The sequence below is a fragment of the Globicephala melas genome, chromosome 8, assembly GCF_963455315.2.
Source record: "Globicephala melas chromosome 8, mGloMel1.2, whole genome shotgun sequence".
NCBI classification, from domain to species: domain Eukaryota; kingdom Metazoa; phylum Chordata; class Mammalia; order Artiodactyla; family Delphinidae; genus Globicephala; species Globicephala melas.
The window spans coordinates 5,898,058-5,925,714 of record NC_083321.1 but is presented as its reverse complement, the minus strand read 5'-3'; the positions used below and the strand labels follow the sequence as shown (position 1 = coordinate 5,925,714).

At 41.0% G+C, this 27,657-nt stretch overlaps 1 protein-coding gene across 1 annotated transcript in view; it reads left to right on the top strand.

The window, feature by feature from the left end:
* The first annotated feature begins 9,108 nt into the window (after positions 1 to 9,108).
* TOP6BL (TOP6B like initiator of meiotic double strand breaks) overlaps positions 9,109 to 27,657 on the top strand; it is an 88,619-nt gene continuing 70,070 nt past the window's right edge. The window contains exons 1-3 of the mRNA XM_070046086.1: positions 9,109 to 9,263; positions 11,250 to 11,391; positions 16,747 to 16,800. Of these exons, the coding sequence (XP_069902187.1) occupies positions 9,234 to 9,263; positions 11,250 to 11,391; positions 16,747 to 16,800 (226 nt within the window). The 5' untranslated portion in view covers positions 9,109 to 9,233. The remainder of the gene's footprint in view (positions 9,264 to 11,249; positions 11,392 to 16,746; positions 16,801 to 27,657) is intronic.

The following is a 27,657-nucleotide window of genomic DNA, read 5'->3' as shown; positions in this document are numbered from 1 at the left end:
TGAATGATTTGAAACAAGGAAGCGAAGTGATCAACTTTGTAGTTTTAAAAGATTACTCCAGCTGCTGTGTGGGGAACAGGTTAGAGGGGTATGTAATTTGATGTGAGAAACCAGTTAGAAGGCTACCACCGTGGTTCAGGTGAGAGAGAAGATGGTAGCTTGAACTTGGATGCTGGCAGTGGAGATGGAGGAACACATAGGTAGAAAGGATTGACAAGATGTGGTGATGGGTTAGATATAGGGGTGGTCGTGAGGAAAAAGGGTTTTTCATGGATGGACTGTGCCACTGGAGGAAGGGAGGTACCATTTGCCGAGATGAGGTTTGGGTGGAGAGAGTGTTGGTCTTGGAGACATTGAGTCATCCATTATATCTGGGTGTGGAGCTCAAAGAGGAGGTCTAGGGAATTCCCTTGCGGTCCAGTGGTTAAGGCTCTGAGCTGCCACTGCAGCAGGCACGGGTTTGATCCCTGGTTGGGGAACTAAGATCCCGCATGTTGCTGGCGTGGCCAAAAAAAAAAAAAAAGAGGAGGTCTGGACTAAGATATGCATTTGGAAGATATCAGTGTAGAGACAGACGGCAAGTGAAGGGGATAGATAGGCTTTGATGCAATTGATTTAATCCAATGCAATATAGCTTCTAGTCCTCTAAAGTTGCTTTCAACCAGGTCGTCAATAATCCTATTGCTAAATACCAGTGTCAACTTCCAATTACTATCTTACCATTTCTCTTGGCAGCAATGGACTCTAATTGTGCCTGCTTCTTGAAATGTTCTTCCTTTGGTTTAGGGTTGCCACACTCTCCTGGTTTTCCTTCAGCCCCTGTGGTCCCTCCTTTGTTTCTTTTGTGAATTCCTTTTCTGCTTGTCAAGTAATTTTGTTGTTATTGTTGGTGATGGTGTTTTGTTCTAGGCCCTTTTCTCCTTCTATGCATTGTTCCTGGGTCATTTTATCTACCACTCTGCAGCTTGAGTGCTCTTTTTAACACAACAATCTGACAGATCACTTCTTTGCTGAAAACCCTTCAGTAGCTCCCCAACACCTTTGGGATAAAGTCTAAAGTTCTCGCTGTTGCTTCCTTCACACAAAGCCTTCCCTGGGCTCCAAGTCTGGGGCAGGGGCCTTCTGGTATCACTCCGTACTGCACCGTTACTGCCCACTGGTCGTGTTTCCTCTTAGAGGATGAGCTCCATGAGGGAAGAGAGAATATCCCTATCACAGCTGTATCCTCTGCAGAGCAGACATGTAGATACCTGTGCAACAAATCAGTGAAAAACGGAAAAGACCTTGGGGGAGAAGGTGATTCCTTGTTGTAAACAGAAGCAACTGGATGTTTTCATACCAAACAATGTGTTTTCCATTTCTTTTACCCCTAATCTATCCCCCATCACTTAAGCAGCGGCAAGCGCTTTCTAGATGTACTGCCCTCTGCGTAGAAATGATACAGAAGATCAAAGTCTTGGTTTTTGAACTCTTAACTAGACCTTTTAAAATCTATTGCAGAGAAGATGTTCTTGAAAGCTTCAGTCTTTTTAATTGTAAGAGCCAGGTTCTTGAGAGGGATTTTTTTTTTAAATCCAAGAGACATCTCAAGAGCCAGAACCTGATGAACCTAAAGTTCAGTTTATGCCATCAACTGTCGAATTGGAAAGAACATGTGAGTTTCCCCTTCACAGAGAAAATATAATCCTTTTTGAGCTTGGAGCAAAACTGAAAAAGATTGGGAAAGGAGAACAAGAGAGTTGTTCTTGTTGTACAAGAACAACTAGGTGCAACAGTGGGGTTTTGTTTTCTGTTCCCCCCCACCAAACAATAGTAGACAGGGGGGTTCATGCTCCACTTCATTCCTGGAACTCTGAGGAGACACAGCCTTTCAAAGTACCCTGTGTCCACAAGGGCAACTGCCACAGAATAGAAGTAGCGCCGTCACCTGTGTAGGCAAAGTAGGTCTGAGATGTATTCCATCTCCTCACCACTCCCAGGCTTCTCACCCGCTAAGCCCAAGTCTCCTTGGCTTGTCGACCTTTGGAGGAAATCAGAAAAATTCCTTGGTGCCCAGCCCCTGAGAGGAGAGTGAGAGTGAGCTGAGAACTGGGTGCCTGCGGGGACTGCTGCAGGGTAGGGGGTGAGCACCCCACAGTAGAGGCTGAGGGGGTATGTGGCCCAAGCCAGGGACCCAATAGAGGCTCAGATATACCAGGAAGAGCTGAAGTGGGAGCCACCACTGAGCTCCCCACGAAGCAATCACTGCTCTTTGTCTATACCAAGACCACAGCTTCCACTCACCAGAGAACATCATCTCTGCAGCAGGTGCAGTGCCCAATGGCCAAGACCAAGTGAAGGCTAGAGTTTATCAGTTAGGCAAGAGAGCACCTGACCATAAAGCCTGTTCCCTGGCATCAGAATAATACATAAACCACAAAGTAGAACATTGTGAGAAGGGGGTTGGGAGGAGAATCCTAAGAGACTGACTTTAAAACTTGAGATGATTGAATTGTCTGGAATCGGCGTGGTTTACCAGTTTTCTGCCATTAGTAGAAATGGGGGCTGAAGAGCTAGGTCGAGAAAGAAAGAAAATTACATATTTCCTCCCCTAAGTCTATGACCTGAGGTTGTAAACAAGCGTGCTGTACAAGTAAAGGTCAGAAAGGTGGGCTTGCGATGGGAGCTCCAGGGCTTACAAGGACTGACCTGATTTCCCAAGATGACTGTGGACCAGGAGGCCTGTGTAACACCAATTCAGACATGATTTGCAAAGAATGATCATGTATTTGAAAGCAAAAGTCTGAGGATGAGCCAAGATAAAGTCTCAAGTCAAATGGGGAGTTCTGATGGTGGTCTGCGGAGGAGGGGTGTGGAGGACGGAAGAGCCCTACATGGAGCTCCCTTCTATAGTGTGGAAAAGCCTGGGGTTCTAGGAGCCTCACGGGATGCGTTCTGAGCTGAGCAATGTTGTGAGTGCATGCTGTTGTTGACTAAATTGGAGAAACTGGAACTGATTTGAGAACATAGAAGTATTACAACCATTTATCTTTGTCCAGTGTGGATTTAAAACAGTACTTATTGACGGACCATCCCTCCCAAACTACTTTTAACTTGCAAACCTAAGCACCATTAAAAACTGGACCTAAAAACACATTTGAGGTCTTCCCTGGTGGCGCAGTGGTTTAGAGTCCGCCTGCCGATGCAGGGGACACGGGTTCGTGCCCCGGTCTGGGAGGATCCCACATGCCGCAGAGTGGCTGGACCTGTGAGCCATGGCCGCTGAGCCTGCACATCTGGAGCCTGTGCTCCGCAACGGGAGAGGCCACAACAGTGAGAGGCCCGCGTACCACAAAAAAACCCAACAAAAAACAAAAAAAACCCCACACATTTGAATGATTCCAACTCACCTAGGAACAGGCTGGGCTCAAACATGATTCTCAATACTTTTGCTTTTACCTGGCAATAATGAACTACTTTTTCTTCTAAGAAGCTTATGCCACAAAGCCCTGGGAGTACACAGACTCCCATGAAAAAGTGTCTGATGATACCCATATATCTGAAATAAAATTTGGCAGTATCTGCTTAGTGCTAATAACTGAAGGGATGTCTTTGGGGTTCCTTGATCAAATTGCACTGGAAAATGTGAGTTGTGCTGGGAAACTTACAGTGCCAGAACCCCAAAAGAGTAGAATCTGTGTCCATCTTTGAAGCTATAGAAATCTCAGGTCAGTTTTCTGTATCGTAGCCTGATTTACTTGTGCTGTGGCACATAGCTAGGAGTTAGTCATTTCAACTATTATTGGCATTTGAAACTTCCCGGTGGTAAAGACACAAGGTTCTAGAGTCTTGTGACCTTGTTGAAATTCTGGGCCATCACTTTCTTTTTTTTTTGTTTTTTTTTTTGGCGGTACGTGGGCCTCTCACTGTTGTGGCCTCTCCACAACAGTGGAAATAGAGGATCATTCTAAGGGAAGTTGTGGTGAGAAATTAAATAATGCATGTCAGGTGCGTGACACCTGGAGCCAGATAAGGGCTCAAATGTTAGCTATTGCTATTATCATTATTTTACTTATTTTGTATGTAGGCAAATCTCCCCTCAAGTAAAACATCAAGTATGAAGATCTAGACTTGCAAAAAAGGTTAAATGCGGGGACGGGGTGGTTATTTGCATTACAAAAGGAATTTTTAGTTAATGAAAGAACTGATAACAGCGTTCCTTTCAGACAGTTTCCCAGTATGTTTAAAATGATTTGATTCACACAAAACTGGGTTTACACGTTTCAGGAACATAGCTAGTGTATAAAGCAAAGGACATCTGTAATACAATCATTCAGGCCAGTTCTGAACCACTGTGACAAGTTAACAATAAGAATTCTGGGTATTCCCCTCTACCCTTTATAAAAGGATTAGATGAATTCTCTGTGGTTTCAAAGGGCAGAGCTGGGACCAATGGGTGGAAGATACAGCAGGGGAGATTTCAGTTCAATATAATGGAAAACTCTACCAAACCACTGCTGTCCAAAACTGGAATGGATTGCCTCTGAGGTGGCATCTTTCCCAACAATTCAAGTAAATTCATCAATTCAAGTAAATTCAACAATTCAAGTAAAAGCTAGGTATCAACTTGTCAGGACAGTTGGAATGACTCTTGCATGAAATCAGGGAGGTATTTCCCAATCCTACTAAATACACAAAATACGCAAACTAGATCAATTCTCTGCCTTGGTTACAAGGAATAGGTTGAGGAAGGAGGTAGAGAGAGGCTATTCAGGAGGAGGGGTGGAGATAAAGGAAATGAATTGGAAAAAATATTGCTCCTCTGGTTGGGAAGTACTAGATTAAATGAATTCTAAGATTTCTTCTAATTTAAAGATTCTAAAACTCTCCAATTGTTTCACAGATGTTATTTTAACCATATTCCTGGGAGAATTTTCCTATTTTAGTTGTGGAAAACTAGAACATAACACCTAAAGTGACTAGTAAAATGGGAAAAGAATGAAGACATCCTGACCCTTTTAGACTTTTGATTCCACAGCCTTTTCTCAGCTGGTGAGAATGAAAGTTGGGGAAACAGAAGATAGAAGCGGCCTTAAAGCTAGAATGGGTGAAAATCAAGTCAACTTTGGAGACCAGTGAAAGATAAGCTCAACCAAGTTTCCATACTACTAGCTTTAAAGACTTCGTACACCAGCATTCTTGGAAAAATACTGCAGAGTACTGTAATCATACAACAAGTGAACCAAGACTGAACATGTGGATCCAGTGTCCTCTTTAATGGAGCACCTAGAAGAAGATTCTTTGTCCCAGTTAGCCTACTTGTCTTTCAAGTAAAGTTGATCATCTGGCCTTTGAATCAATTGGTTTACTTGGCCATATGTGACCAGATCACACTGCTGTTTCCATTCCTGAGTCTTCTATGCTACAAAGAATACTTCCCTTCCGGTGGACACCAGCTGGCAGGACAAAGCCAGCTCTGCCTAGAGAGAAAGTAAAAAGCCAATTACGGAGAGCAGAACCACTTTGTGATATACATTTTATGGGTTATCTAGAAAGAGGAGAAACCAGACACTAACAGGAAAGGAATGCTATCCTGGGCTGGCCCCAGAACCTGCTACTAGTAGATGAGAAATCAGAGATTCTGTGCAAAGGCTGATTATCAGCCAGGAAAAACAGGAAGCTACCCAGTATCATAGTCAGTCATTCTAAGAAGGAGAGGAAGAAAACATAGGGAATCGGGGTGAAGAAGAAATACTCTAGTTATACAAACAGTGATATCGTCTTGGGGGGAGAATCTTTCCTTTGCTGTAGTGCAAGAATTGGCACAAAAGTCAGCACCACTATAGCCTCTAGTGCCCCCCATAATCTAATATTCTTCTGCGAGAATATCCCTTTCTGACCCCTGATAGGGAAGCAGAGGGAGGTGAGTCATGAAGCTGCCCCAGATTCTGTGCTCCAGGTGGAGAAGGCCTCAAGAAGGTGAAGGGATGAGCTAATCTGAGCTTCCTGGCCCCATTTCCAGGGATGTGATTAGTGGAGAGGCACCTGGGACCTGCTCCATTTCAGGAAACCCGGTTATGGGAACTGGTGGGGCACAGCCTTGGCTCAGGACCCAAGAGAGGCAGTTAACCCTTTCCTATTGCCTATATGAGAAGCAGGCTCTCAACAGATTCCCAGGGGGAAAGAAACTACTCAAGTGGACTTAATTTTGCAACAGCCTGATAAGGGGGACCTCAGGGATATTTTCCACGTAAGTGCCTAGGGTCATCTCTTCGGGGCCTTTGAATGCTGTAGGGGAGCCTGAGAACAAGGTAGCTCCTAAGAAGTATCCAGGAATGATATACACAGAGAGGGCACATTCAAAAGGGAAAGACAGCTCAACAGTTCCTAAAATGTCACTGTTCACCTGGTAGCATTCCCTAGGATGTTCTGGCTCCGCTCAAACCCTTGGGTTTGGGTCAGAATCAATCCGGGGCTCTTTTGCCCAGACAGGGCATTTCTTCTCAGAATAAACAGCATGTCCCAAAGTGGACATGCAACAGTAATCCAAATCCTGAGGTAGGTGGAGGAATGCAGAGTCAATATGCCACTAAGTCTAAGGATAGGGGAGAACTGGCCCTCTGAAGACACTGGTAATATGACCCTGAACTCCAGGGCTGAAGATGTCCAAAGCAGCATCCAAAGGCTCCTCGGTTGACCTGGTTGACTAAGGTGACCTTAACCTCACACAGGTCATTTCGTTTCTTTGGGCCTCAAATTTTTTCATCTATTGGGGATCCCTGATAACCTCTACTACAATCCCTTCTGGCTCTAACACTCCACTGCTCTGAGGATGGGGTCTAAGTAAAAACAGTTTTAATAATGTGGAGTCAGTCCAATAGTATGTTAATTACTAGACCTCAAACAGGATGGGGGCACACACCGATGGGCGAAAGAAGGGTGGGAACTGTGGCTCATTCAAGCGTTAGTTTGTAGGGAGATGAGGGTACCTGAGTTCACTGTCTTAGCTTTTGCACGGAGGGGTTGGCTTCTCATGGTAATGTTAATGTCCCTGTACTACAGAACTCTGAGACAAGCAGTTAGGCAGTCATATCCACGTGGGAGAAGGAATGAGTGGTTAAGAGATTTTTATTTGAGATTCTGGCTCTGCCATTTACAAACTCAGTGTCATACAACCTCTTCTTGGAAGCTCATTCTGATCATTAATAAAACAATGATTATAACACTTCCCTTAACAAGATTGGGAGGATTACTTAAGATAAAGGAAAGGTGAAGACCACTTAGCACAGAGTAAGTGCCCACCACATGGCAAGCCTGCATCAAACTTTGCTGACTACAATGGCTTATGTGGTGGCAATCCTGATGGCAGGCCCTCGGATCACAGGCTCCCTTCCTCACTTCTGCCTACATCTGGCTGTGTCCCTGGCCACCTCTGTTAGGCCTCCCCTGCATCTAGGATGGTATTGGGTATTCCATTGCATGTTCATCCCTGATGCTCACTCCAAGGCCAAGAGCTGGAAGCAGGACGACCAACTCACTTGAAGTACTTCTACATTGGCAGCTGTTCCTCCACCCTTCCTTCCCAGTGTCATTCTCAAGGTGGGGCATTTTCTGCTGAGCCAACACTCTCCATGGGAAACATTTTAAAGAGCCATCTTCAGCATCTTGGTTTCTCACCCATCAGATAGTGAAGATAACAATTATCTCACAAGATACTTGTGAGGGTAAAAAAAATTGATGTAAAGAGCCAATGGTATCCTACAACAGGTAGTCATTCAATCTTAGCTCCCTTCCCCTTGGCAACTCCCCTTCCTAAAGGGGACACCCGAGAGAGAAGAGAGTGAAAGGGAGAGGAAGGCTCCAACGATTCCCCAAAAGTCAGTTCTCATATCAAGTCCGAGATGGTTTTATGACGAATTTTCCATAAATAAAAGCCACCTTTCTGCAATAGATCTACCTATTGAGCAACAGAGATGGGGAGGGTGGTCAACAGTGCTGAGCAAAGATGGACAAGGCTCTGTGATTCAGGTCTCAATAGTCATGTCCTCTGGAGTAGCACCAAGGTTATGTACTGGACAGGCACTCTGCCAGCTCCCCTGCCTGTTCTGCCCAGTCCTGGCTTTCTGGAGCTGGGGTGGAAGAATTTTCCTTGAAGGAAAGCAGCCAAAACCCTGCACCACCCTTCTCCTTGGGCAACGCTCTGCCAGGCAGGCCAGGCAGGACTCTCTCTCACCAGTTTTCTTTTGGATGCCTGAGGAACCAACTGCCAAATCATCAGTTTGGGCTCAAGCCCCTCTTACCATGCTCCTCCATGAAAAGCCCTGAGTTCAGCAGCTGCATTCTGGAGGACTGCCTTCCCGATCAGTTGGGAATGCTCTTGGAAATCCCCGGAGCTTCTGTCAGCTGGAGCCTAAGAAATCCAGGTCCTGTCGTTGGCATATTTAGTGCACAAACTTGGGGGGCTTGTGCCCTTCCAGATCCTGCCTAGGGGCTGGCTGGGCACCCTGGGATTAAGCTGGGGATCTGCCTGGGACAGGTTGCCAGATAAAATGCAAGACGCCCAGTCTTGAATTTCAGAAGAACGAATTTTTTTTTAGTATACATATGTTCCAAATATTGCATGGGATACACATATGACTAAAAAATTGTTTTCTTTTAATTATTATTTTTTAAAATCTGAAATTCAAATTTAACTCTTTTTTAACTTGCCAAGGGTGGGAAACCAGAGGTTGGCCTGGGGCACTTGGGGCAGTCCCCCCCTGGCGGTGAGACTGTTTGGAGGTCAAGCACCGGTTTGGGGATCTCGCTTCCGGCACCGGCAGCCCTTCTCCCGGCGGAGGCAAAGAGATGAGGGCTGCACCTCGCGCTGGGACCGTGGAAACGTTCTTTCGGGAGGAAGGGAGGAGTGGTGGCCTGTCCTCATTCTTGCTCGCCTGCAGCCTCGGTTGCCACCCGCGGGCTCTCCCCAACCCCGCAGCCTGCCCAGCGGCCGGCCCACGGACCTCCGCTACCGCGGGAACCTTCCGCACCACTCCTAGCAGGTCCTCGCTGCTCGCCGCAGGGGAGAAGGGCGGGGCGGAGCGGCGCTGAGTGCGCAGGCGCGGCGAACCGGTGGGCGGGGCTCGCTCGCGCGCGCGCGGGCGGGAAGGGACGGCGTCGCGCGGCCAGGCGTGGGCGTGGGCGTGGGCGCGGGCGGAGGTCGAATCCCTGGCGGGCGCCCAGCGATTGGGCGTCGCTACTGCTCGCCGCGCGGAATGGAGGGGACGGCCGTGGCTGTCTGCGAGGTGATGCCGGGAAGGGAGTGAAAGCGGAGGAGGACACTCTGAGGAGACGGGCCTTGTGAGGAGGCCGCGAAGTTTGGGCAGAGGGGTCTGGCTTTGCCTGAGGGGGAGAAGGAAGGTTCGGGAATGATAGGATTCGGTGAAAGTCAGCGTGTCCCTCGCGGGGTTGTGAGGAGCAGAGGAGAAGTGGGGCGTGGGAGCATCTGGGCAGTAAAGCCCGCGGGGTGCTCAGTGAGGAGAATTTGGTCCGTGGGTGGCATGGCCGTCCTCTGAGCGCTGGTGTCGCCCCCACCTGACAGCGGAGAAAACCGAGGCTCAGGCAGCTCAAGTGTTTGCCAAACCTCAGCGGACGCCCAGGTTCAAGCCCGGATGCCAGCCCAGGAGGACCCGCCCGTGCCGGGGAGGGCGAGCAGAAAGCAGGGGTGGGCGACCTGGGGGGAAGTCGGGGCCATCCGGTGCAAAGTGGGAGCGAGGGAAAGCCGTATCCGGCCCGCGGGTCAACCGAGGTGTGGAGGGGATTCCTGGGTCAGGTCCCAGAGCAGCTGCCTGATGAGAGGCTGAGGTTCGGAGGCCTCACTCACCCAGCTCGGACCACAGCACGCGCCAGAGATGCTCTGGGGGGTGGGACTGAACACCTGGCCCCGACTTGCCACCTTTGTTCATTCATGACAGCTTTTTTACAGCCTTACATGATTGAATTCTTAACTACTGGCCTCGTATTAGACAGATTAACTACTAGTACGTAACTACTAGACAGGTGAAATAGGACCAGAGGCCACAAGGAGTTGACCTGAAGGCACCTCGAGTTCTCCCAGGCTTCCTGCCTTCTTTGTTATCAGAGAGAGTTGGAGGTTTAGATTTTACAGATGACAGAACCTAGCATAGAACCCAGAGCTTCTGACTCACAGGCTGATGTTCTTTTCCCAACTGCTCTCTCATTATGGATAAAGAAACTGCGGGAAAATCTGAACAGAGGGAGCACAGTAAGTCAGAGGATGTGTGAAGGAAAGTGTTGGACTGTAGAAATGCCTGGAAACCTTTCTTACAAACTGGTACAGATTGGGATCTTAGTTCCCAAGTTCTCGTGCTGGGATCTCCCTGCCTTTAAAAAGAAAGGGGGGGGGGCGTGTAATAATTTTCGCTATGGTACCTCAGTGTGGAAGTGAGAGTCTACTTTCATAAATAGTAATGGAAATTAAATACAATATATTTTATTTTAAAATGGTCTCATCAAGATTGAATGTTTTACCAAGAAATCGTGGAGACCTGTTAAACTTAAAATATTGTGTGCAGATGAATTTGTTAGAAATAATAGCTAATATTTATTAAGCATTTACTATATACCAGGCACTGTGTTAAACATTTTGCACATATTGTTTTGTTTACGTTCAGCAGCTGCTGTATGTGGTAGATTTGTCCTCATTTTTATAAATGAGGAAGCTGAGGTACAGAGAAGTTAAGTAATTTGTGCAAGGTCACATGCTAGTGTTTGGCTCATCAGGGATTCAAACCCAGGCATCTGCTTCTGGAGCCAATGCTCTCAACTAGTATTCTGACCCTCAGAAGTGTTGATTTAATGAAAGGTAAAGGTGATTCACAAGCAGATGCCATTCTTATTCATAATCTTCATGTTGGCTTTTATTTAGGGAGAAGAAAAAAATAAAACAGGAAAAACAAACTCCCACTTAATTTTTTCAAATTATTATTTCCAGATGAACTTATCCTTTGAATAAAACAATTTTTTGTCTCCATTTCCTGTCTTGGACATTGTGTTGAATTTCGCTGTCTCCTTTTTTATGTCACTCACCTAGCTGTTTCTTCTGTTTAGACACAATGCTTCGTTCTTAACAATTGTAAATCTGACATTTTGCAAGCAAGAATATTAGTTTTTGGAAATGAGAATTATTAATTTAACCGTGTCATACAAGTTTATTATTACCATGATTTTTTAAAGAAGGTTGTGTTTTCTTTGAATTGTGCCCTTTTCAGATACTGAAATATTTAATTATTCACTGGAGGTGTGAAACAGGAAGAATATCAAAGGGAGCATTGCTAGAAGGAGAGCTAGTGATTTCCATAGAAGCATTAAATTCTAAGCACCAGGCAAATACTCTTCATTGTGTAACAACTAGTAAGTGGAGGAAGAAAAAATATTGATTTCTGTCTTTGTTTTGTCATGCTTTATGTTATAGTTTATTTAAAAATTTCAATTAGTCATAATCTTTTATTATGTTATTACTCCAGAGTTGTTCCATAATTAAACTTAAGTGATTATGAAATAAGTATCTGGTGATAGATTTACAAATCTGTCATACAGGAAAGGTGAGTAGGATGACTTATCAAAGGATTATTTATTTTACTGGTTTAAGTTTAGATTGCTCAGAAACAATCTAACTCTTGCTCTTGGTTTTAACCTCCTTTTTCATAGCTAAATGAACATCCTCCTAGCAGTGAACATCCTCAAGAGGGGTATGATAGTTTGGTTTGCTGTTACTCCACATGAACTCCACTCTGATTGGACAGAGTTCCCACCATTCGTGAGAGAGGTGGTTAGTTACCTGGCTAGGGTGATATTGGTCTGCATATGGTTCTCTTAGCTTGTGCATTGATTCTGATCCAGTAAACTGTGCTCAAGGTGGCAGGGTTGATTTCACTCAAAGAAAGGGACTTGAGCCACAATAGCTTTTGGCAAGAAACTGAATTCCATAGACATTTTGAGCCTAATGGACCTCTTCAGCCCGTCTAGTGTAAGGGACCTTTCTCTTCTGCTTATTGTCTCTTTATTATTTTTATTATTTTTTTGACAGGAGGAAAGGCGATACGTGCTTGTCATGAAACATTATAACATTACAGAAACATATATTATGGAAAATGAGACTCTTCAGTAATCTCACCCCTTGAGATAATTATTAACATTCAGTATATATTCTTCTAGATTTTTCTATGCATATGTTCAGAGTCTTTCACCAGGTAGATAAAAAGCCAGATTGCCAGCATTCTAGGATTGAGGGATTGGGGTGGGGGGAGTGGGGGGTGGTTGTATCTTAGCTTTCAATGTTTATGTTCACTCAATCCGTTTGTTTTTAGTACAACTTTAGTTCCCAGCCCAGAGACCCATGCTTCTATCTTTTCAAAGAATAACCTCTCCCCACCCCCTCACCAAGGTTAGGGAGTGCCAGTCCTTAGAAGGCTGAGTGGAGAAGGGAATCTAAAGATCTGACTACTTCTTAAATTCATTTTTTCAGCTGACTCTCCTTATTTTGGCTCCCACTACTACTTCCAGAGGTTCCTAATACTACCATTTTTGAGTCTTTGGGGATTTTGTTGTATAATTGGTGTTGTTTCTTCACCTTTCCCTTTTTTGGCTTATAATTCAATTTTTCAGGTCTTGAGTCCGAAATCCTTTCCCACTAGTCCTTCTGCTTTTCTGTTTCTATAATTTTATTATAATCATCTTTCTCTCTTATTCTCTATCTTTGTGGGTTTATTCCTTTAAAAAATACTCCTTTTCCATTTTATTGAGATTTCAGGAGGGAGTAAAAGTAGATGTGTATGTTCAATCTGTCATCTTTACCTGAAAGTGTGGATTGGTGTCATTGGGCTAGGGCTGGGAACTAAACCTGGGGCTGCTGTAACAAAGTATCACAAACTGGGTGGCTTAAAACAAAGTAAATGTATTCTATCACAGTTATGAAGGCCAGAAACCCACAATCAAGATCTCAGCAGGGTTGGTTCCTTCTGGAGGCTCTGAGGGAGAAATCTATTCCTTATCTCTCTCCTAGCTTCTGGTAGTTGCCAGCAAGCCCTTGGTGCTTCTTGACTTGTGGATGTATTGCTCCAATCTCTGTCTCTGTCTACATGTAATGTCCTCCCTTGTGTTTGTGTCTTCACATGGCCTTCTTATAAGGGCACCAATTGGATTTAGGGCCACTCTAACCCAGTATGACTTCATCTTGATGACATTTATGAAGACCCTATTTCCACGTAAGGTCATATTCACAAGTACTGGGCCTTAGTTCTTCAAAATCTCTTTTAGAGGCACAAAATGCAACTCACAACAAACCAGAAAATTTTGTTGCTGGAATGGTCCATCTGTGAGAAGCTGAGGGATGACTATATATTAGGTTGGCCAAAAGGTTTTTTCTGTAAGATGGCTCTAGTAGTGTTTAGTTGTCTTTAACTTCATTCAAAACAATTTTGTTAGATTGTATTGTGACAGCTGTCATATCAGCGTGCATTTAGAAAAAAACTTACCAAATTGGTGACTTTTTGTGTAGCCATTTTAATATTGAAGATGAAAGAAAAAAGCAACATTTTCAGCATATTATGCTTTATTATTTCAAGAAAGGTAAAAACACAACTGAAACGCAAAAAAAAAAAATTGTGCAGTGTATAGAGAAGGTGCTGTGACTGATTGAATGTGTCAAAAGTTGTTTGCAAAGTTTCGTGCTGGAGATTTCTCACTGGACGATGCTCCACGGTTGGGTAGACCTGTTGAAGTTGATAGGGATCAAATTGAGACATTAATTGAGAACAATCAACATTATACTACACGGGAGATAGCCGACATACTCAAAATATCCAAATCAAGTGTTGAAAGTCATTTGCAGGACTTCCCTGGTGGTGCAGTGGTTAAGAATCCGCCTGCCAATGCAGGGGACATGGATTTGATCCCTGGTCCGGGAAGATCCCACATGCCACTGAGCAACTAAGCTTGTGTGCCACACACAACTACTGAATCTGCATTCTAGAGCCCACGAGCCGCAACTACTGAGCCCACGCACTCTAGGGCCCATGTGCCGCAACTACTGAAGCCCGCGTGCAAAGAGCCTATGCTCTGCAACAAGAGAAACCACTGCAATAAGCCCGCACCCAGCAACGAAGACCCAACGCAGCCAAAAATAAATAAAATTAAAACAGAAATCATTTGCACCAGCTTGGTTATGTTAATTGCATTGATGTTTGGGTTCCACATAAGTTAAGCGACAAAAACCTTCTTGACTGTATTTCCGCATGTGATTCTCTACTTAAACGTAACGAATGTTACGTTCCATTTTTAAAACAAATTGTGACAGGAGATGAAAAGTGGGTACTGTACAATAAGGTAGAATGGAAGAGATCGTGGGGCAAGCGAAATGAACCACCATCAACAACACCAAAGGCTGGTCTTCATACAAAGAAGGTGATGTTGTGTATATGGTGGGATTGGAAGGGAGTCCTCTATTACAAGCTCTTTCCAGAAAACCAAACGATTAATTCCAACAAGTACTGCTCCCAGTTAGACCAACTGAAAGCAGCACTCTGAAAAGCATCCGGAATTAGTCAACAGAAAATGCATAATCTTCCATCAGGATAACGCAAGACCGCATGTTTCTTTGATGACCAGGTGAAAACTGTACAGCTTGGCTGGGAAGTTCTGATTCATCCATTGTATTCACCAGACATTGCACGTTCAGATTTCCATTTATTTCGGTCTTTACGGAATTCTTTTAATGGAAATTTCAATTCCCTTGGAGACTGTGAAAGGCACCTGGCCCAGTTCTTTGCTCAAAAAGATAAAAAGTTTTGGGAAGATGGAATTATGAAGTTGCCTGAAAAGTGGCAGAAGGTAGTGGAACAAAACTGTGAATATGTTGTTCAATAAAGTTCTTGGTAAAAATGAAAAATGTCTTTTATTTTTACTTAAAAACTGAAGGAAATTTTTTGCCAACCCAGTAGTTTTTCCTATCAGTAATTGTTGAAGGCTTTAACAAGTATTATTACTGCAGTGTTTCCCAAAATGTGTGCTACAGGATGTTTATATAAATTATGAGAAGGGAGTTATGCAGTCATCTAAACTTGAGGAATGCTGGTTAAAATCAAATGAGTTTTGTTACTTTAGATCTTCTCAGAACCTTTAATATGCAAGCACGGACTGTGAATCTTTAAAAATGGGCTGTAGTATACAGCATTTCCCAAACATATTTGACCTCGTAGCTTTTTAAAAAATCATCTTCTGTAAAGAGAATTTGGGGGAATGCTGTGGCTTTAAAAATATGTGTTCTGTCATCTTTGCATTTGAAGGGTAGCACTTTATTTAATACAGAAAGATTAGGAGCATAGCTGAAAATTTGGGGTTGGATGTGGAGCAGGCAGAATGATTGCTCTCCCTGCACATGTTCACCCAAAGTGACCCATTTTCAACAATTGTTGGTATGATAGGCGTTAAAACTAAGAAAGGTTGTTAGAGGGAACAGTGTGATATATGCAGTTGAGAAACATCATGGACACACTGTGAGACATACAGTTTGTGGTTTGTTTCTTGTTGATATTCTAGCTCCTTGCTAATCACTGGTGTCGGCCTGCTACCACCTTCCATCCGTGTCCCAATCACAATCACCCACTCCTTTAGGTCAGAATCAGTGTATCAGTGTGAGGAACACTAAGTTTAAAAAAAAAAAAAAAGATTGTTTTTGTTAAATATTCTATGCTACCTGGGCTCAGGCCTTTTGAAATATGTATCATTTATCCAGAATCATTCAAAATCTGGAGATCTAGAACAATGCTATCTGATAGAACTTTTTGTGATGATGGAAATGTTCTTTATGCTGTTCAGTACCGTAGCCATTAGCCACGCTTGGCTATTGAACACTTGAAATGTGGCTAGTGTGACTGAGGAACAGTTTCTCATTTGATTTAATTTAGTTAGATTTAAATAGCCTCATGTAGCTAGTAGCTACTATATTGGACAGCACACATTTAGAGAATGGTATTGCCTCTCACCCTAGATCAGTGGTTCTTAACCTTTTTTCCCTGCCTGAAGAATACATATTTCTTGAGGGATAGACACATTTCCATTGGTTCTTGTGGCAGTGATTCTTAGATTCTTAACTGTGGGGTCGCATCACTCTGGGGGAAGTCATGTTCTATTTGGGAAAAAAAGCCTCCAGGGGATTCTGATCTTTTCCCCCCTCTTAGGTACCTGCTTCCTCCCTTACTGTCTTTCCCTGAAGAATTATTGCTCTAAGTGCCGGAATGTTCAGATTTAGAACTCTAGGTACAGATAATTCTTACCTGATAGTCTAGTAAAGAGTAAATTTACTAAAGAGTAAATTGGTTAAAAGAAAGGCCAAAAATTTTAATTGAATCTCATACTGGAATATGAGTTATTGGCATGATATACTCTGGTTACTAGCAAGAGTCTGTGGTCTTCCTATGATCCTTTTTTATCAGGAATAGTAATATTCAAAGAGGCAGCCCTGGTGTTTAATATAGGTAAAAAGAGTTGCTATTTGGTTCTCATCTCTAAGAAGTTATTCTGCCCCTGAACAGTTGTAGCCTCATAATACTTCTTTGGTGCCTCCATTTTTACTGAATTCATTAGTAGTGACCATCTTTTAATGTTCTGTATCTATAAACAGTGATTTCAGGCTCCCATATGATTCTTTAGATGAAATCCATTGAATTGCTTTATTTATGATACTTCTTTGTATTCTGTTTCTTACAGTTGCTTCTGCAGGAAGCATTTTTGGCGGTTTGGTCCTCAAGAAGATCCTAAAAGGTAAAGAATTACCCAACTTCCACAAGATTAAATCTCTTCCTGTCAATAAATTTGGTATTTTTGAAACAAATTTAACATATACTGAAAGATAGAGTTGTCAGATTTAGCAAATAAAAATACTGGACACTCACTTAACTTTGAATTTCACATAAACAATGAATACTTTTTTAGTATATTTGCATGTTCCATGCAGCAGTTTATCCTGTAATTTATCTGAAAATCCTGCTGAAAGATGATCTATAAAATTGTACAGATACAGGAAAATTGTATAGACCTAAGACAAGATACCTAGGTCACTGTAGCTTCTCTGAAAAGTCTGTATACAACCTCAGGCAGAATTTTCCCAGATGTAAAATACAATTTTTAGTAAAGTATTTGTTCACATCTACCTAAAAGAAATAATATATGGAGAATGCTTTTACTATAAAAGATTTGGGCTGGTATTAATACTGTTTTCCACATGCCAAGGTTTACGGTTTAGGAGTTTTCAGTGACCTTAGTTTTAGAAGTTCTTCTTTCCTTTGATTTGAGAATAATCTAAAACCAAAGGACATACATACATTATTTTAAGGAGACCAAAATGATTTGAGAACCATTGTGCTTTCATTTTTATCTTTTATGGTTGTGTGACTTGTAAATATTATCTAATGGGTCTGTCTTTTCCTAATGAGTGGTTAATTTACAAATTTTACAAAACAATTTTTTAAAAGAAACTTTCCCCAACTAAACCTGGAATATAAATAGATTGTGGTGTTTTTTTTTAACTTTTTATTTTATATTGGAGTACAGTTAATTAACTGTGGTGGGTTTTTTTTGACTTATGTTTGTCACTGCTTTAAGAAAATATGCTATATATTAAATATAGAAACAATCAAAAAGCTACATTAGAAGGGTATAATGTTATAAAGTAAATGTTTGTGAAATGTATTACCGTTGGACTTTTTCAAATAGCAGGGTTTCTTAATGCTTTTTAAAATACAATCAATTTAAAATTTTAATTTATACCCAGATTTCCAGCAACTCAATTACTGCATAAACCAAAGTACCTTCCTTTATCTTGGTCTTATCAAAGAAAAGAACAAACTATTTTTTTGCAACTCACAATATGAAAGACTAAAGACATAAACATGTAGGAAACAGTTCTACCTTTTGAAACTTCTTATCTGAAGTAATTTTTAGTTTAAGCATGGGGATTTAAAAGTGCTTGCTTGTTAATTTAAGGGTCATCAGGTGTATTCCCTTTAGCCTTTGAAATTGTCTTGGCCCTCTGAATCTACCTTCCAGCTGTCTGTACACTGGATTCCTAATAAACCTCAGCTTTTTGCTCTGTGGTCCTAATTTGTTTAGATTCTGCTTGGTGTGCACACATTTAAAAGCAGTAATTGTGGAGGAAAAGTAATAAAACAAAAAATTGAGATTTTTATTCTTAGCTCCATAACAGATGTACTGTGGGAGCTTGGGTAGAATGTTCTCCCTGTAGTAATAATCAAAATGATGATTTATTGAGCATTTACTGTGTGCTGAGCTTTGTGCTTGACACAGAGGGGTTACAGTGGTGAATATGATAGATTTGATTTCTCCCCTTAGTGCCATATTTAAGATATCTTAATCATCTGATTATACTGCCTCCCAAAGCCTATGCCTGGAAGAAAGAGAGAGTCAGCTTACTGTCCTGGAGAGTTTGCTGCAATTCTAAGACTTTTAGAAAATCTGAATTCAACTTTAAGAATCATGAGTTGACTGCCTCAAAATCATCTAGTCTATTTATCAATCTTTAGTTCTCTTCCTTTTTGGATTATGCCACTGAGATGATGCAAAGAGTGGAAAGGCATTCTTAATGCCATTGCTCCAGTTAAATGTGTGAAGGTGCTTTGAAAGAAATGAAAATTCATAAAAATAAAACGGAATATGTTATTAACTCTAGGGAGGATATAGGAATATTTCCTGCAACTTAAACCTAAACTGCACAATGAGTGGTTAGATTATACATAGTGCTGCTTCTTTGTCTAATATTTGTGAAAGTGCTTTGAAAAAAGTGAAAAGCCATGTAAGTACAAAGAAATGGTTTTATTATCATTGTTAATAATAGGGAGAAGGTATTGAGTATAGTTTATGGAATAACCACCTATTTATTATGCTAATACAAACTTTAGACAGTTTGTGTCATGTTGACTTAGTTTTAATTTGTTATTTTAAAAGCTCAAAGCAATTTTGTGCATATTTATTTAGTCTGTTTTCATATCCTTGTGATGAAGTGGAGGTGGCTAACTTTTTGTACAAAGAGGAAGTAGTGTACATCAAATACACAATAAAAATTGAGTCATTTGCTCATAGTCAATCACATTTAGTAACCGACTTTAGCCTGTCTTCTCTCTAGCTGTTAGGGCTCATGATATTAACTTCCACTTAATAATGCTATTTATTCTTACTAATTAGTAACAAAAATGACTCAGTGAAGCTCACAAAGGAAGCTGTCCAAGACTAAGATTTGAATTCCTTAGCTCCCTGACTTATGTACCATTAATTATGCCTTTATTACTCTTGTTACTTATTTAGCATTCCTATAACATTATTAGCAAACTGCTTTGAATTGGTCTATTCACAAATCTTTACACTATGTAATTAACTTCATCAGGAAGTCTCTGGTGGCTGATTCATTAACCATCAGATTTCCCAGTGCTAAAGAATTATGTATCTGTACAAAATTCATATGCCTCTGAATTCAGTTTGTTAGCTATGTCATCCTCTTCATTGCTCAGTTGATTTCTCTCAGTGCCTAAAAAGAGGTCTGCCCTCTCTTTAGGGGAACTGTACTGTTGTAGAGCCATCCAGCTTCAGTTTTCTTTACTCTTCAATCTATTCTATCAGAGTTGTATCAAGGTACTTTTTCTCTGGATCTGGACCACTTCAGATCAGTTCCTATACAAACAGGCTCATATTTCTGGGTGTTTTATTTATGCTGGATTAATAAATGATGACCAAGATAATCTCCCTGTTTTTCTACCTCTCTAAAAATTTATGTTCTTTTTAAGTTTTCTTTTGTCTGTGGTACCTAATTGTTTGAACTTTTGTCCAGTAAACCTTTATTGAACCTCTACCTTGCCACAAAAAAGTTATAGTGAGAGGTACCTCTGAAAATAAAACACAGTGTGATAAGTACCATAGTGCTTCTTTGGTAACACAGAGGATATTCTCTAAAGTTCAGTCACCAATATGCCTTTCTTCCCTTTATTATTCTGCATCATTATTCTACGTTTACTTCAGATATCTTCTGCTTTTAAGGCTTTAACTATTATTTCTATGTTGATGAGACTTTTTTTGGTCTCTATCTCTAATGTGTTTCTAGCTTTGATTGTCAATTGGACTATTCCATTTGAGGGTTCCTCTGGAATATCATGTGTAACATGTCTCAAATAGGGTTCATTTTCTTAAACTAACTTACTGTGTAATCCCCATTCCTTTCAGTGATACTAACATTTTCATAATTCTCCAGGCTTAAAAGTTTTGGCTTTTTTTGAGGGGAAGGGGAGACTTCTCCTTTTCTTTTCTCCATTATCTAATGTAATTGAATTTTTGGTTAATTTTGCTTTTATAGTGTAGAATTATTATTTATTAAATTATTTATTAATTTAAACACAGCTTTATATTCCTCCCTTAATGACTCCCAATTGCTTATTAGAATAAAACACCTCAGACCCGATTTGAGGTACCCTGTCAATTAGAATAATCTTCTGCACTTTGAAGGATGATGCTCATTAAGATAGATAAATTCTTACGTGTTTAAAAATTCTCATTCCTTTATATTAACATATGTACTACTATTCTGCATCATATAGTTATCCATTTATGTAGAAATCCATTTACATATTCATTTGTTATCCATTTATGTAGAACTAATTCTATCATAAATATCTATTTGGTGAAACGGGATAGTTTTAGCTTGTCCTTCTTGCCCAAATCTAGAAGCTACTTCCTAACATGTCCTTACTTTAGTGAAGAAAAGAAGGAAAAGAAAGGGTAGAAGAGAGTGATGAGTTGGAGGAATATGAAAAAAGCCATATATATATAGGTCTTTATTTATTTCACTGTTTTTTTGTCTCTCCTAGTCATATTATTTTTACTTGTTTTTTAATCTTATTTTAAATATCTCCTCATTCCCATGTTTATTGACATAATTTAACGCTTTACTAAAATACAGTTTGGCCAATCATTTAAAAAAATGTTCATGTATTTTTCCCAAGTAAGAAAATTTACAACTTTGTTTTCTTCAAAAGACTAGATAGGAATACCAACCCTTGAAAGTGGGGAAGACAGTTTTGCTGTTGATGTACGGTTACATAGTTATGATAGTTCAGCTTTTGCCTCCAAAATGGCATCAGGGAGATTTAAAAAGAAAAATATTTAGTTTTGTCCCTTTTGTTAATTTGTTGGGAATGGAAGTCAGGAGTTGTGCTTTTCATACATTAGAGAGATTGATGTGTCCAGGCTTGCTCAACACTGAGTGAAAAACTCACAATGGTGAACTCTTGGATGTCTGACTTAATATATGTTTTTAAAATCTGAGATGCTCATAGTCAAAAATTTAAAATCTATTATAATTTTCTATCTTACAAGATCAACAACTCTAAATCTTACTACTTATCTAACACTTTTTCTCCTGGGAGCTCGTTTTGTAGACATGACCTCATTCTCGAGAGATAGGTCAGACATAAGTTATCACCATTTCTGTTTCAGAGATGAGGAAACTGAGACTTACCTCAGTCTCCGATATTAAGTTTAGAAGTAAGGGAAGAGCTTGGGGACTTAGGTCATTTGTTATCCTGTGAGTCCACGCTTAACCCTCACGCTTTTGATACATTTTAAATAGTCTCTTGCTGCTAAATTTGCATAACACATGGAAAGATTTTATAACGAGAAGATTGATTGAAGATCAAGAGAAGTTAAAATAAATGAATTTGTCTTCGTTTCTTTAATATTTAAATATGCCCTTTATTGGTTTGAGGAAGTTCTCTTTTAGCCCTGGCTTGCTGAGAGTTTTTATTAGGAATGGATGTTGGATTTTATCGAATGATTTTATGCATTTATTGAGAAGATCATATGATTTTTCTTTTTTAGGCTGTTAATATGGTGAATTACATTGATTTTCAAATGTTAAACCAACTTTGCATTTATGGGATAAATCCCAGTTGGCCATTGATGCATTATGTATCCTTTTTATGTATTGTTGGATTTGATTTGCTGACATTTTATTTATTTATTTAAAAAAATTTTTTTAAAAATAAATTTATTTATTTTGTTTATTTTTAGTTTTGGCTGTGTTGGGTCTTTGTTTCTGCGCACAGGCTTTCTCTAGTTGCGGCGAGTGGGGGCAACTCTTCATTGCGGTGCGTGGGCTTCTCATTGTGGTGGCTTCTCTTGTTGTGGAACACGGGCTCTAGGCACGTGGGCTTCAGCAGTTGTGGCTCACAAGCTCAGTAGTTGTAGCTCGCAGGCTCTAGAGTGCAGGCTCAGTAGTTGTGGCGCACGGGCTTAGTTGCTCCACAGCATGTGAAATCTTCCCGGACCAGGGCTCGAACCTATGTCCCTTGCATTGGCAGGCAGATTCTTAACCACTGCGCCACCAGGGAAGCCTGATTTACTGACATTTAAAAAATAATTTTTCCATCTGTGTTCATAAGAGATATTTGTAGTTTTCTTTTCTTGTAATGACTTTATTTTGGTATCAGAGTAATGCTGACTTTATAAAATGAATTAAGATGTATTCTCTGTTCTTCTCTGTGGAAGGTATTATTTCTTCCTTAAATATTTGGTACGATTCATCAAAGGAAGCCATCCGGGCCTGATTTTTCCTTTGTGGGAAATATATATATATATTTTTTTGCGGTACGTGGGCCTCTCACCGTTGTCGCCTCTCCCGTTGCGGAGCACAGGCTCCGGACGCGCAGGCTCAGCGGCCATGGCTCACGGGCCTAGCTCCTCCGCGGTATGTGGGATCTTCCCGGACCGGGGCACGAACCCGTGTCCCCTACATCGGCAGGCGGACTCTCAACCACTGCGCCACCAGGGGAGCCCTGTGGGAAATATTTTAACTACAAATTCAATTTCTTTGATGATTATAGCGCTATTCAGGTTATTTTGTTTTTTTGAGTAAGTGTGGGTAGTTTGTACCTTTCAAGGAATTTGTCCATTTCATCTAAGTTGTTAAATTTATTGACATAAAATTGTTCATAATATACCCTTATTATCCTTCCAACACTTGTAGAATCTCTAGCAATATCACCTCTCTCACTCCTGATGTTGGTGGTTTATATTCGTCTCTCTCTCTTACTTTCTCACTTTCTCTTTCTTTAATCAGTCTCGCTAGAACCATATTCTTTCTGTTGTATTCTGTTTCATTGATTTTCACTCTGATCTTTTATTCTTTCCTTTCTTCTGCTTGTTTTGGATCTTTTTTGCTTTTCTGTTTCTAGTTTCTCAAAGTGGAAGCTGTAATCATTGATTTGAGACCATTCTTTTTTACACTGAAGTCATGATATTCTTTTAAATAGTTCTTTTAATAGTTCTAAAATTTTAAAATTTAATTATTATTATAATTATAATTAATCTAGAGTTTATGTTTATTTATGATACAAGTTAGGAATCTAATTTAAATCTTTTCCTTTCCCCAATAATTTGTGTTATTATGCTTTCATAAACTAGGGCTCTATATATGCTTGGATCTGTTTCTGGGTGCTCTAGTCTTTATGTCTGTCCCTAGGCTGGTATCATAGAGTCTTATTTCCTAAAGTTTTAGAATTAATCTTGTTGTATGATAGGGCAAATCCCCCCTCCTTATTTTTTTCCAGAATTGCCTTTGGTTTTTAAAACCATTATCTTACTTATGAATTTTTTTTTAATTTATTTTTGGCTGCTTTGGGTCTTCGTTGCTGTGCGCAGGCTTTCTCTAGTTGAGGTGGGTGGGAGCTACTCTTCTTTGTGGTGCACGGGCTTCTTATTGCGGTGGCTTCTCTTGTTGTGGAGCACAGGCTCTAGGTGCATGGGCTTCAGTATTTGTGGCACGTGGGCTCAGTAGTTGTGGCTCCCGGGCTCTAGAGTGCAGGCTCAGTAGTTGTGGCGCAGGGGCTTAGTTGCTCTGTGGCATGTGGGATCTTCCCGGACCAGGGCTCGAACCTGTGTCCCCTGCATTGGCAGGCGGATTCCCAACCACTGTGCCACCAGGGAAGTCCCGCCTATGAATTTTATAGTTAGTTAAGTTCCATGAAAAATCTTATTGTGATCTTGATTGTTATTATTCTGAATTTGTAGGTTAATTTGGTAGCAATTAGCATTTTTATAGTATTAAGTGTTTCTGTGAGTTGATATACTTTATCATTTATTTAGATCTTCTTTTTCTTAAAAAAATATGTTATTTAATTTTAATTGTCACAACTGGGAGGTAGGCCCTATAATCTCCAGTATATAGATTCTAGAGAATAAGGGACTTTCCCAAGAGCACCTGGCTAGTAAAGCTGAAGCCTGCCTGACTCCAGAGGCCATTTTGCTAGATTTTATTATTTGTTTGAAATATTTTCTTCTCTCCCTATGGGCTGGGCCATGTAACTTGCTTGGGCCAGTGAAATGCGAATGGAAGTAATATGCACCACCTCCCAGGAGAAGCTTTAAGAGCCAGTGTGTTTTTCGGTCATAGCTCCTTTTCTTCTGCTGTGAGGCTAGGATGCCAGGCTAGGATGCCTATGATGGAAGATGCTCCTTTAGCCTGGATTCTGCTTTGGAATGACTCCTTTCTGTGCTTGCCTGGCATGCCTCTTAATTGGTTTCTAGAGTTCTCAAAAAGGCAATTTGATATTGTTGTTAAGTTTGGTATCTCCAAGGGAGAGTGAGGGCCTGAGACTTGCTCTTCTGCCATCTTGCTGACGTGATTCCTATTTAGATCTTCTTTTATGTTAACACTTCTTTATGTTAACACTTCTTTTCATAAGTCCTAGACATCTTTTGTTGTATTTATTCCTAATGTCTTATAGTTTTTATTGCTATTGTGAGTGGTATTCATTTTTTCAATATTACTGACTTGAACTGTTAAAATTTTGATAATTTATCTGTAGGTTCTGTTGGATCTTCTATAAGGACAATCAAAGCATTTCTAAATTCTTACCGTTTTTTTTCTTCTCATTTTCACTTCTTTTATGGCTTATTTCTTTTCCTTGTCATATTGCATTAGATAGAACAATATTAGTATTGGATAGAAGAGCACAGGTGATATTAGGCATCTGCGTCTTGCCTTCCTTCAATGATATTACTTAAAATTCTACCATACAGGGCTTCCCTGGTGGCGCAGTGGTTAAGAATCCGCCTGCCAATGCAGGGGACACGGGTTCGAGCCCTGGTGCGGGAAGATCCCACATGCTGTGGAGCAACTAAGCCCGTGTGCCACAACTACTGAAGCCCGCGCGCCTAGAGCCTGTGCTCTACAACAAGAGAAGCCACCACAATGAGAAGCCTGTGCCCCGCAACAAAGGGTAGCCCCCGCTCACTGCAACTAGAAAAAGCCCGCGTGCAGCAGCGAAGACCCAATGCAGCCAAAAATTAAATAAATGAATAAATAAATAAATAAAATTTTCTACCATACAGTATGATTTTACTATAGTTTTTTGATATTTGCTCCTTGTCAGGTTAAGGAATTTCTCTTCTTTTTTTTTTTTTTTTTTTTGCGGTACGCGGGCCTCTCACTGTTGTGGCCTCTCCCGTTGCGGAGCACAGGCTCCGGACGCGCAGGCTCAGCGGCCATGGCTCACGGGCCCAGCCGCTCCGCGGCATGTGGGATCCTCCCAGACCGGGGCACGAACCCGTGTCCCCTGCATCGGCAGGCGGACTCTCAACCACTGCACCACCAGGGAAGCCCGGAATTTCTCTTCTTAATTTGCCAGTAGTGTTTGTTATAAATGAGTATTGTATTTTCAAAAGTGCTTTTTCTACATCTTTTGGGATTATGATGTGTTTTTTTAAGTTTTTAATCTATTAATGTGATGAGTTATGGTGATAGACTTTCTGATAAAAAACACCCTTGCTGGTTGTTTTCATTATATAATTGTTACATATCCTGGATTTAACTTTTGCATCTATATTCCTAGTGAGATTGGTTTATATTGTCCTTGTCTTATTTTGGTACCAAGATTATACTAGCTTTGTAAAATGAGTTGAGTAGGTTTATCCATTTCTGTTCTCGAACTTTTTGTATCTGTTCTCTGAAAATTTGGTAAAACTACCCTGTAAAAAAATCATTTGAACCTGGTGTTTTGGGGGTGTGGGAGGTGAAGAAGGAATTATTTTTGATAACCAACTTGCTTTCTTTAATAATGTTTGGCTTAAGTTTTCTATTTCCCCTAGAGCCAATTTTGGAAATACAGTTGATCCTTGAACAACATGGGGGGTTGGGCCACCGACCCCACACACAGTCAAAAATCTGCATACTGTTATCTCTGCCTCAAAAACAAATGAATTGATAAACGACTCACCCAAGGGCAGGAAGTTGAAACCGTTTGGATAGAATCAGGACTCAAACCCTAGTTCTTTTGATTCCACGCATGTGATCTCTAATCAGACAGAAACTTTTCCCCACACTTAATTAAAGATCTGTAAAATGAAAACGCAGGTGCTATAGTTATTGAAAAAAAAAATCAGCATATAAGTGGACCTGCGCAGTTCAAATGCGTGTTGTTCAAGGCTCAACTGTATATGTATATTAAAAAAGAAGAATGCATGCGCGCGCGCGCACACCCACACACCCACACACCCACACACCCACACACATTATCCCTTATTCCTTTTAATTCATTCATCCAGTACGTATTTATTGAGCACCTGCTATGCGTTCGGCATTTCATCTTAGTTTTCAGATTAATTGATGTGAAGTTATTTATAGTATTGTTTAAAAAATTTTTATTTTTTATTTTTGGCTGCTGGTTGGGTCTTTGTTGTTGCACGTGGGCTTTCTCTAGTTGCGGCGAGCGGGGGCTACTCTTCGATGTGGCGTGGGGACTTCTCATTGCGGTGGCTTCTCTTGTTGTAGAGCACGGGCTCTAGGTGTGCAAGCTTCAGTAGTTGCAGCATGCCAGCTCAGTAGTTGTGGCACGCGGGCCCGAAAGCACATGGGCTTCAGTAGTAGCGGCATGTGGGCTCAGTAGTCGTGGCTTGCAGGCTCTAGAGTGCAGGCTCAGTAGTTGTGGCATGTGGGCTTAGTTGCTCTGTGGCATGTGGGATCTTCCCGGACCAGGGATCGAACCTGTGTCCCTTGCATTGGCAGGCAGATTCATAACCACTGCACCACCAGGGAAGTCCTATAGTATTTCTTTATGATTTAAAAATATTTGTACTCTTATCTCTTTGGGGTTTCTTATGTTGTTTTTGCACCTTCTCTTTTTCTTGATGGTGATAATGATAACACTAATAGGAAACATTTCATTTTAAACACAAAAAGGTGAAGTAACTTGTTCAAAGTCACAAATCTATTAAGTGATGGAGTGGGTTATATGAACCCAGACAGACTGGCTCCAGAGGCTGTGTCTTAACCACTATTCCATAGTATTTTGGTCTACTATACAGTATTCTATTTTGCTAGAGGTTTGACTATGTATTAACTTTTCAGATGATCAACTATTTATTTATGCTCAATGAATGAATAGATATTAATTTCTCTCTTTCTTTGACAACTTCTCACTTCACTCTCATACCGCAAGTTGAAGAAGTCTGTAGCCTGTATCATTTTTGGTGATTGAGTTGTTGAGGTTGTGTGAAGAGGTAAGTGTAGGCTTGGAAGAATTATCATGTTTTTCTTACTCCATTTTCAATCTACATCTATTT